Below are 12,127 nucleotides of genomic sequence, written 5' to 3' on the forward strand. Positions count from 1 at the left end.
GGGGTAAGGGAGGATTGTGGAAAGTGTCATGCAATTTTTTTCCTGCAAGAAACAGTGTTAAATTGTGATCTTAGTGATATAAAATACAGTGGAACCTGTTTAGTACGTTTCTGAAGGGACCACAAAAAATGAACGTACTAACCAGGAAAACGTGCTAACGAGGAAAGTAAAAAATAGCAGTCGGGGTAATTGCAATCTGTGGAAAAGTCGTCATAATTACAATTACTATCGGTAGTTCTCGTAGGATCGCCTTCCTGAACTCTTTTCACCTTTAAAATAAAGAAAATGGGCGCTACACTGAAAAAAAATACCACGTGAATAAAAAATCATGTTTCATAGATTTCCCGAAGACAATTACATGAAAACGGCGTCTTTCTCCCGTGATTTGTCCTATATGTATTTATAGAAAGAGGACAAGTATAGCTAAGTCATTTCTATTTTGTCACAGCATACTCGGAGAATATAACAACAACCCTGAGTATGTCAACGGGTTGTTTTTAAACATCATAAAAATTGGACAAAATTATATTAACCTTAAATTACGGCAACAGCCGTACACATTCGCGCTTCTGAATAAAGCCATATCGATTGTTATAGCGATCGATATATCGAATAATAACACGCAAGATTATTAGATTACGAGGTAATTATAAGAAGATTTTATTTTATACAGTTGAAATTTACTTTTAAAATTTGTTTAATGTCGTCTGCTTTCGTGCCGAGATCAAGTATTTTTAAGCTAACATAAGCTTCGCGTGGAGATCCAGAGCATCGTCTGCTCCCGCAGCAGTAGTCAAATACGCATGTACTACGTAGCATTGACGTCGAGCAGTACTGCTTTAGATAAAGTGGAAATTGGATAAGGCTCATTTCTTCATCATGATAACTCGTGCAATAGCAACAATTGCCCACTCGTGAAATTTGTGCGCAGTGGGCACTCCAGAGGCAACAGAAGGTGAGGATCTCGGGGTGGGGAAAATTGGGGCTTCTCATTGGCTGCAGTTTTGCATAGTCAGACATTCCTGATAAATGGCCATATTTTATTATTCATCGCGTCATAAGAATTGAGAAATGCATTTGGATAAATCACGGTCGAAGAAATATATGTGGAATGAATGCAAGAATTTTAATGGCTAGTAATAATAAATTAAATCATGAATTCGGAGCTTTACGACCCTTAAGAAGATACCGGAGAACGAATTGAGGGTTGCGTCACGGCTAACAGTTGAGCGTACTAACCAGGAAAGCGCAATTTTTTCAAACGTACTAACCAAATACTTTTACCTGTATTTTGTTCCGATGGTACCGGGACCGAGAGAAATCGTCGTACTAAGGAGGAAAACGTACTAAGGAGGAACGTACTAACCAAGTTCCACTGTACTAGTATCAACTAATCTTCAATCAAAATAATCAAACAAATTGTTTTTTTTTGACAAATCCTATCCAATGTAGCATAGACTAATGTACAGTGAGTCCTCGTTCTACGTCACCCCGTTTAACGTCATTTCGCGATAACGTCACGAAAATTTTACGACCGTGATTCGTTTATCGTCCCTTCGCTTCGCGATAACGTCACGTATTTTAAATTTCGCGCGAGAAAAAAGGCGAAGTGGCAGGCGTTACCGCGTTACAGGTTGTTTGTTTCGTGGGCGGTAATACGGTCAGTCTACTCAAAGTGTAAATCGGTGTGTAAATTATTAATTGCGATTACGGTTTTGGCAAATTTTAGCATCAGAGACATTTCCACGACAATGTCCAAGAGAACAATGTTCACAATAATTTTGGTTCCTGTTACTGCGACGATGTTTCAGCGATGATGATGCCCAGGCGACGCCCGCCCGCCTCAATTTGCAATTAAAACCATCTCTTCGATTTCATAATCCCAGTTTGCCCGCCCTCGCTCATTTCCGCCATTTTGATTTCGCTCCTTCCCGGTCCGAAAAGAAATTCTCGTAGCGAGGGTAGGGTGGGGTAGGGCCTATGGACCGGAGCACCGGATCCCCGGTCTTTAGCGTCTGGTAGCATTCATTGGACCGCACTATAGCGAAGCCGAAAAGCAAATGCGGGAAGATACAAAAATGGAGAAGGATTTACGTCACTGCTGCTATTGTCGTCGATGAAGACAGGAACTCGTACTTATGCCATAGTTTGGCATTCCCATCGTAAAAAATGCCCCAGATATGATACGCCAAAATTTTTTCGCATAGGAATTGTGAGGTCTAGGAACCGATATTCAATTTTTACATTGTTTTTATGGGATTTTATGCTTCGATTAACGTCATTTCGTTTATCGTCACATTTTTCAGGAACGGTAGGTGACGTTAAACGAGGACTCACTGTATTTATGCTGAAAATATTTTAAAAAGTATTTTGAACTATCTCACGTGAGGCTAGTGGGAGGGGGTTGTGCCAAATCTCTGGATATCTCACCAAGAGGAGAGGGTCCAAAAATTGCCAAAATCACCTTAAGTAATTAATGGGCCTTTAGGGTAATTTTGAATGCTGCAGCATAATGCTGGCATAGGATACCTAATGCCTCAATGTAAGAACATAGTTGTACACAGACACACTGAATAAACCTAATTTGAAACAGGTATCAGTATGCAGTGATGTACAGTGCAACCTCGATATAACGACACCCCACGGTGCACTAATAAACACTCGCTATAGCGAATTGTCGCTTTACCGGAGGTGGAGCAAATAATAGCCAATATACCTGTTGCGAACAGATGTACAGGAACAGGAGTGGTGCGGCGACAGATAAACATCTATCCGATAAACGTAAGCATAAATCCAGACGAAAGGCGATGTTTTTTTGCATCACTAAATTTCCTTACTCAAATAACGACTAACTATTCAAACAATTTGTAAGCGCCGCACTGAATAAAAATCATGCAAAGCATTGTTTCGTCAATCATTATATTTATCGAACGACAGTTTACCACATAAATTTGAGACTGAGCACTCCATTAACTTCATTTCTAACAGATTGCTAGCAATTACAGAGGTTAAGGAGTCTTGATGAAAGTCTTCCGGCGGTGAAACCCTCGCTATGGCGAGAGCCAACACCGAAAGGGTCTCGTAAAAACGAATTTTTTAACACGCTTATTATAGGGTCAATTGACGGCGCATCGGCTATCTCTCGTATTAGCGGGGGTGTCGCTATAGCCCGTACTCGCTTTAACGAGGTTCCACTGTATTTGACTCAGATGATGTATTCAGATTTGACTCAAATGATTTTTACAAAAGATTGTAAAACATTACTGTGGTTCAAAATTTCTAACTTCCCTAAGTTTGCATTATTTTAAAAAAATACAATGGCCCTGTATTCAGTAACTCTCATTTTGAAATATGTCCTGCATTGTTTTATTCAAAAAGCAGTATTAGACTGCATTAAGGCATTATCATTCATTAATTTTTGGTAGCAAAATGGATGAAGTCAGAAAACCATTTTGAGGTAGAGGTAGCTGTGACTAAAGGTTATTTAAAGTTGAAGTGGAATTCATCCAAGTTTGTGGTGGAAGGAGCCTTATAGTCACGACTGAATTCAACCATTTTTGCTGATGTATTTTCATATCATTGTAAGAAGTTGTGGCTCAAATTCACATTCCATGCCCAGTTAAATGTGTTTATATTGAAAGTTTCTGTTATTTTGCTGACTTACCATGGAAATAAACTTTTGCCGGGTTTATTTTCCTTGTTTGTATGCCTATTTTAGAAATTCTAATGTTTACTTGATTTTCTTCGTAGGTGCGCAAAGCAAGAGAAGTGACTGCAGATTCTCCCAGTTTTGTCGATGATAAACACGAGGCTGAGCAAGATGGTAAGGAAATTTTTTTTTTCGTTGATAAATGACTGTTTTATGAAGGGAATACCTTCATAGATTTAACTAGGTAAATTCTTCAAAAATTCATCTCCCACACACAAACATCCAGTAGTTTTCATCTGTAATTTGTATATCCTTTGACAAGGTTTATCAGCATAGTTTATTGTATATTCTTACTTCCATTAAATTGTAGATGCAAATTCCTCGGCTCAGAGTTTAAATTTGCCTTTGCTCTTAGAAAATTTGTCTGCAATAAATGCTCTTCCGATTGACAACTGAACTAGGATGTGCACTTTCATGGGAAAACTTAAATCATAGAGTAAAGTATTCATGATTATCCAAGCAATGTGAAAATGTTATATAATTACTGGATGGTAAAAGGCTTCACCATTTTACTCCCTTAAGGCCTGTTTACACGGTACATTAACACATACGGGTTAATGTCTAAATGTATTGATGCGAGAATGAACGCCAAAATGCACAGTGTAACCACCCAACTTGTGCAAATGCATGCACAGAAAATAGAACCTGTTCTAATTTGGTTCATGCATTCATACATGTTCCGTTCCGGTCCACAAAAATCATTCACGCCAACGTACATTAACTCGTACGTGTTAATGTATCGTGTAAACAGGCCTTCAGAAAATTTGTCTGCTAAACATGTTCTTCCAATTGATCAGTATGAATTAGGATGTGCCTTTTCAGGGAAATCTTAATTCATATGGTAAGTTATTCATGATTATCCATGCAAAGTGAAAATGTCATGTGATTACAGAGAGGTAAATGCATACTATTCAGGGGAAATGAAGATTTTTGTCTAGGAAAAGTTCGGAAATCTTTTAAAAACCTTTTTTCTTTACAATATCTCAACAGTTGTTAGCCTGGAAGAGGGGGAGGAAGAAGGGCCAAGTGTTGGCCGACTGATCCGCTTCCAGTTGCCCACGGGATTGACTCCATCTCCAGCCCAGGCCTCCCCCTTGCGATGGCCCTCTTTCTGTAATGAAGAGGAGGATAGCACCTCGGAGATTACTCCAAAAGTGTCCACTACAAGGAGCCCCCTCTCCAGATCTCCTATCAAGACTGCTGAGCAGCAGACATCACAGCCGGAGGTTCAGCCCAGTCCAAGGGCTAGAGCTAGCCCACGAACGCCCCTCCGTGCCAGTCCTAGGCTCGCAATGCACGCCAGTCCTTCTAAAAGTCCAGCAATGGTTGAAGTCAGGTTAGCTGTTTTTGTGTGTATTATAAATAAGACTGAAGCCATTCCTCTGTGTGACTATAAGTATAGGAAATCGAAGAGATTAGAAATTTTGACGTAGTATGTTTTTTTTTCGATGACTCCTAAATGAAACATTCAATTTTATGACGAACTTCCGGTTTTTTGGTTCAGTGAACTTTGTAATAACAAGAGTCTGCTATAATACATCAGGTTATTTCAGAAGTGGTTGAATCTATGACATCCCACTATCTAAGTTATATGTTGTAAATTATGTCTAACAAAAGTTTTCAAGCTGGTTTGTGTGTGTATTATTTTGGTATTTTTCACTATCTTTTTGGCTTTGATTTCATTTCTAAGCTCAAGAACGGAGAACCAAAGTGTAACTGCACCATATCTACTGAGATGAAGTCTTGCTTGCATTGTATTTTCATTTCTCTTCATTTCTCTTTTTTATTGTAGGAAAGAATTCTCTTCCTCAACCAAGACCACTACTAGAGTAAAAATCATGCGAGAATCATCGGTGGAGAATGAGGCAACGATGGTGGAAAGTACCGAACAGAGAAGGCCTGTCACCAGGAGAAGTATCCATGAGCATTTGGAGATACCATGCAAGAGAAAATTGGAAGTAGACGAAAATGGCGATGACAGTGGTGAATTCTATAGTTTTGAAGAGCCAAAGTGTGAAGGATCTGATGAAGGAAGTGAAGTGGGTCGTAGCCAAATGGCAAACAAGAGTGGAACCAGAATTCTAACCGATTCATTCGTTAAGCTATTTGGTTCACCCTATCCGGAGCCTAAGAGACGTCAATCGCAGCTTTTCAAGGAGGAAAGTGAGGAAGTTGATGATGAAGTTGAAGTGGATGATGAAGAAGTGGTAGAAGATGAGGTTGAAGAAGTTTCGGAGCAGCCAGTTGAAGCAGTGATTGCTACTGTGGCAGCAGATCTGGAAATAGCTGAAGGCGAAGGAGATGAAGAGGTTGACGATATTGCTGATGATGAAGTTGAGGTCAAAAATGCCCAAGTGGTTTACAGTTCTACCACAGAAGTTGAAGTCCAACCTCTGGATCAGACAAACAAGGAAGATGACATGCCGAAGGAAATGTCTGTGGTGGGGGAAGTTGTCCAACAAGGTGATATTGTTAATTTGTCTCCAGAGGCCAAGAAAGTGGAGGTACACGTCACAGTAACTGATGAAGAGGAGGGAGTTGACTCAGATGGCCCTCCCCCTCTTGTGCCCATTTCCCCATCAAGAAAGGTCCACGAGGTGGAAGACGTGGTCGATCAAGAAGAGCAAAGAGAAGAGGAAGTGCATGAGATTGGTAGTGGTGGCGTTGCTGAGGTGGAACAGAATGAAGTGCTCGAATTGGGAACTAGTGGGATATTCTCTGATGACACTGAGGAGGACATTATCGCCAAGTTGAGCACTGTCCAAGAAGTGTCCAGCCGCGTAGAGAGGGAGGAAGAGGAAGCGAAGCCTGTGAGCATGTCTGCAGAAGGGCAAAACATCCTGCATGGAATTGACGAGGAAGAGGAATTGGGAGAGGAACCAAAGGCAGTCGTGCAGCTGGAGACTCAAGAAGACGAGCAAGAAGGCAAGGAAGGTGAGGAGGAAGCGGACGAACTCAACACAAGCGGAAAGAGTTTAGAAATCTTGTCTTCAGAGGGCGGTGGGGAAGAGTCAGAGCGTTCCGAATCTGAAGATGATGAGGAGGAGGATGAAGAGGAAGAAGAAGAAGAAGAGGAGGAGGAGGAAGATGAAGAAAATGAAGTTGTCGTGATCAGCAGCACTGACGAGGAAGAAGAGCATAGTGAGCGAGAGAGTGTCGGAGTTGAAACCGAGAAAGGTGAGGATGATGAAGATGGTGCTAACGTGAAGAAGGAGGCACGCGACGCCAAAGAGTATTGGGAGGAATATGGCTACGAGGAAGAGATGGAGGAGTACGAGAAGAACAGGGAGGAAGAGGAGGAGGAGGAGCTGCAGCCTGAGCCTGGCGAGAGTGAGGAGGGAGAGAAAGAATCATGGATTTCCCAGTGGGAGAGGGAATCTGGGGTGAACCGCACGCTCTGGACGGATCAAGAAAGGGAGGAAGAGGAGGAGATAGAGGAGGTGCCTGAGGATTACAATGAAGGAGGAGAAGGTGATCACGAGGAGCACGAGGGTGGTTCATCGAGGGATGTGGCCGGGCAGGAGGGTGCCGGTGTTGGAGTTGGACAGCCGACCGCGAGAAATGCAACCAAGTCTTTGATCAAAGGATGGGAGGAGGAATATGGGTTGAAGAAGGAGGATTTGGGAGAGCAGCAGGAATTGTTCGATGAAGAAGAGGAGGTTGATGATGAAGCGGAGGAGGAAGAGGAGGTGGAGGAGGAAGATGATGAAGACGAAGTGGAGGAAGATGATGATGATGAGGAGGAAGAAGAAGAAGAAGACGAGGAGGAGGAAGAAGAAGATGAAGAGGATGATGATGACGTGGTCGAATTGATTGATGAAGAGCAGGAGAAAGTGGTGAAGGCACAGGTCAAAGTGAAAGAAGTGGACGATAGTGAAGAGCAGGCAGCTGATGAAGGCGTTGAGGAATGTGAAAACGTCGAGGAGGAGGAGGAGCAGAAGGTTGTTGCTAGTGCTGGTGAGGATGTAGTTGAATTGGAAAAGGAGGTGGGTGAACCTGCAAAGGATCTCAAGGAAAGATCCATTGATGGTGTTGAAAGTGCGGTTGGGGAAGAACCTTCCAAGGAGTTGCAGACCCCCCATTTGAAGGAGCATGGCGATAAGGAAGAACTGGTTAAGGGGAAGGATGATATTGTTGAGGAGGAAAATGTTGTAGAAGGACATGAGATCACAGAGATGGAGAGTAAAATGGAAATTGGTAACACTATGATGGAAGACGATATTATTTTGATGGACGAGGAGAAGTTAGATGTGTTCCAGAGGAAAGCTCGTCGAGAGGGTAAAGCCACAGGTAGCAAGGACAGTGTGAATAAGGAGGAAGCCAATGTCCAAGCATTGGGAAATGAAGTGTATTTCACAGTGTTGTCTGATGTCCAACCCAGTGGTAGAGAACTGGGTCAAAGCTCTGTATCTGATGTGGTTGAGCATGACGTTGTCCCGAAAGAAACTTCCGTGGACTTACCTAAAGGAAATGAGCCAACTAAGGAGGAGGAGGAATCCAAACTGGTTGAGGAAGTGTTGGAAGTTGGCATTCCTGAAGTGGCTGAAAGTATACGTTTAGAGATTTCCGGGGAGAGTGAAGATTTGCAGGTGATCGCGGAGAAGGATGAGAAGTTGAGTGTGGATGGAAGCAATCAAGTAGAACTGGTCAACATTGCACAGTCGGAGGAACCTGTTGCAGAGGCTGTGGAGGTTACGGTGAAGGACCAAGGAACTGTGGTTGCAAAGGAAGGAAACGAGGGTGATGTGGTAAAGAGCGTAGATGCAGAGGTGGTTGAGCTTGATGCCAAGCAAATGGAGATTCCTGAAAAAGTTTCAGTGGCGGAAGAGTTGAAGGTGGAGGAGACGAGTGTTATGGTAGCAGAGGATAGAATACCTTTGATAGAATCAGAAAAACCTTTGAAGGAAGACGCAAAGATTTTGGATTCTAGCGTTGAGGAAATATCGCCGAAAGGAGAGGCAGTCAAGGGTGCTGATGTGGTAACACCCACACAGGTGATTGATGAATCAGCCGATATGGAAGATGATGGTCAAGATGTCGCCGAGGAAAAAGTGGAACATGATGCCAAGGAGAGCGGGGAGGAAAAACATGAGGAGGGAGTCAATGTATCGGCAAAGATTGAGGAGTATGCATCATCAAGGAGGTTGACACGTCACCAAATGTCCCTCCTCTCTCGAAGCCTTGGTGGCACCCCGACCCCAACCACGCCCGAGTCTGCGAAAAGGAAGGCAAAGGCAAGAACTCCACCCCGTTCAGTGCGAAAGGATGCTCCAACGACAGTATCCACACATGTGGATACTCCGCCAAGTGCTCCAATGCCCACCACTCCCCTGCGATCCTCAGCAAGAATTCGCAGACTAAGCACTGCAGCACAAGGTGAGGAAGCCTCAGAGGCTCAAGGAGGCAGTCAGCCACCAGAATCTTCCTCCAAGACTGCAACATCTACCGAGGCGAAGGAATCTGCCTTGGAAGTGGTCCATGAATCTGCCTCAGAAGTGGTGCCTGAATCTGTATCAGAAGGGGTGCCTAAATCTACTGCGGAATTCGTGCCTAAATCTACATCAGAAGTTGTGCCTGAATCTGTCAAAGAATCAGTTGAGATACCTGCCGTGGAAACAACCCTGCCTCCAAGTGATGAGAAGTCTTCTCCACTGTCTTGGAATGTGAGCTTGGAGGAGAGGATCAAGAAACTGAAGCGAGCCTCTCCTGCTTCTGGTCAGACCCCGAGGAGAACAAGGCGGGGCAGTGGAAAATCAGTCTCATCTCAAGGTAGTGCATCAGGCTCCCGTCAGGAAAGATCCACCTCTGAGAACAAATCTGGAAAGGAATCCGCTTCAGAAGTGGTGCCTGAATCTTTCCCGGAAGTGGTGACGGAACCTGTCAAAGAATCAGTTGAGGTATCTGCCATGGAAACAACCCAGCCTCCGAGTGACGAGAAGTCTTCACCGCAGTCTTGGAGCGCGAGCTTGGAAGAGAGGATCAAGAAACTGAAGCGAGTTTCCCCTGCTCCCGGTCAGACCCCGAGGAGGACAAGGCAGAGCAGTGGCAAATCAGTCGCATCTCAAGAGAGTGCGTCAGGCTCCCGTCAGGGAGGGTCCACCTCCGAGAGCAAATCTACAAGCTTGAGGCAGCATTCCATCGAGGCAGACTCGCTACCTGCTGGGAGGAGGACACGGCGCATGAGCACCAAGTCCTCATCTCCGCACAGTAGTGCCTCAACTGAGATTCGTATGTCTCCTGTTCCTGAGGGATCTGTGTTGCCCACGGAGGATCCAGCAGAAATTGCTGCAGTAAGGGCAGAGTCTCCTACTCCCTCTGTGGCATCGACAGTGGAGAGTGCTCGTAGCGGTCCCACAAGGAGGAGGCCCACAAGGTATGGCTGTTTTCAAAAGATATGTTTTGTACACCTTGGGCGTAAATTGTTAAGTTGATCACCTACGGTTGTGAGAAGCCGTAATGAGTTGTACCGTAAAATAGTCCTAAAATGGTTGCTTTCTGTCTCAAGTATGAAATTTGAATTTTGGTAAAAAAGTAGAAATTTTGTTTTTTGGGGAAGTAAAAAATATTCCATACATTGTATGTGATCATCTCCAGTTTAATTTGGTGGAGACAGAATATCCATGGTCAAAAATAACCTTTGTTTCAGTCAATTCATCATTATTAATCATGACTGAGATCAAACTGTCGCAGGGGAAATGATGACAAATTATGGTGATGATGACAGAAGTTGTGGGAGTTGAATTTTTTACTTTTTTATTAATATTTTTTTAGGGATGTGCGAGTACTGAAAAATTCGAGTCAATTAGTTGGTACTTGACTCAAGTGCTTCGAGTAGTATTATAAATGTTGTAATGCTACTTGAAGTACTTACTGTAAACAGGCACACAAAGAAGTCGAAATGTTCAGTAATCAGTTAATTCCATTGTGTAGTAATGACTAGGGACATGCAAAAGTCGCAAATGCGATAACGCGAATTTTAACGCGAATTCCGGGATTTTCCCGCGAAATACGCGATTTCCGGGGTTTTCCCGCGAATACGCGAATTTCGTGTTAATTGCGATTTTCTCCAATTCATGGGCGATTTTCACTAACTCAGACGCGATTTTCACCATTTTTTTCTTCAGCTCATGCTCCTCCCACGAAATTATTTTTCGAGACGTACATTTAAGCCGTAATTTTTTCACTGCATTGGCCGCTTTCCGACGCGGCGAATTTCCATGGGCCGCCGTTCACGGCACAGCGCCGTGAGATGTATCGTTAGAAAGTGGCCTGTATTTCACGGAACCGTGCCGTGAACGGCGGCCGGCGAAAAGTCGTTGCGTTTGAAAGTAGCCTCAAGGTAGCACGATGTGTATTTCACGCCATAAACGGCGCACCGCCGGGCCGGATTGAACCTTGCCTCGCTGACCGTCAACAACGCCGTGCCGTCAACTGCGCGAGTCGACTCGCTTGCAGACATGCATTGAGACCAATGGTTATTTAAAAGCACAGTGCCGTGCCGTTGACGACGGGCGGAGTAAAGCAAAAGTCTGAAAGCGGCAAAAAGTGGCTGTGCGCCGTCTATTCCGTGAAATACACACGGAGCTACATTGTGGCAGCTTTGTGCCAAAACGACTTATCGCCGGCCGCCGTTCCCGGCACAGCGCTGTAAAATTCAGGCCACTTTCTGACAAGATGACTCTCTGGATTTCACGGCGCTGTGGCGGGAACGGCGGCCCGCGGAAATTAGTCGCGTCGGTGAGCGGCCAATGCCGTGAAAAAATTACGGCTTAAATTTACGCATCGAAAAACAATTCCATGCAGAGCAGAAGGAAAAATATGATGAAATTCGCGTCTGAGTTGGTGAAAATTGCCCATGAATTGGAGAAAATTCATGGTTTCCACAAAGAAACACCCTCGAGGAAATAAGGCGACTTGTTTGTCCGGAGGATGTCTAAATCGCATTCACGATGTCTACAAAGTAGCCAAAATGCCATGGGAATCTGATGGTTGACTTAATACAATTACTGGAGGGTTCAAACTATCAAATACTCACATTCTATAAAGAGTTAACCCTTTCGCTACTAATGACGAAAATATGCGGCAGGACGTTTCTTGACCCGGGAGACGAAAGGCGAAAATTTATAGCACTGTGTTAACAGATATGAGAACAAAAGTAAAAGATGACAACTTGATCACAATAGCAATATTTCATTTGAAATTACAGACATTTAAAAGTAATTTCTCTCTATGTAAGCTAGAGATATGGTTACGCGAAGGATAAAATATGTAAAATAGGTTAATTCAGTCAATACTCCATGTATATTATTGCTTTAATTATTCCCAATCAATAATATCCTAAATTTAGGGCAATGGGTGGGCCACTGGAAGGATGGCTCTCAATCAACATAAATTATTTTGCCGTTAAAATAACACCGA

The 12,127-nt window shown here is 43.6% G+C and overlaps 1 protein-coding gene across 1 annotated transcript in view; it reads left to right on the plus strand.

The window, feature by feature from the left end:
* LOC124163206 (protein ELYS) overlaps nucleotides 1-12,127 on the plus strand; it is a 61,362-nt gene that overhangs the window by 35,158 nt on the left and 14,077 nt on the right. Inside the window, exons 20-22 of the mRNA XM_046539938.1 lie at nucleotides 3,751-3,823; nucleotides 4,700-5,045; nucleotides 5,502-10,082. Coding sequence (XP_046395894.1) covers nucleotides 3,751-3,823; nucleotides 4,700-5,045; nucleotides 5,502-10,082 — 5,000 coding nt within the window. The remainder of the gene's footprint in view (nucleotides 1-3,750; nucleotides 3,824-4,699; nucleotides 5,046-5,501; nucleotides 10,083-12,127) is intronic.

This window comes from Ischnura elegans, chromosome 8, assembly GCF_921293095.1.
Source record: "Ischnura elegans chromosome 8, ioIscEleg1.1, whole genome shotgun sequence".
NCBI classification, from domain to species: Eukaryota; Metazoa; Arthropoda; class Insecta; order Odonata; family Coenagrionidae; genus Ischnura; species Ischnura elegans.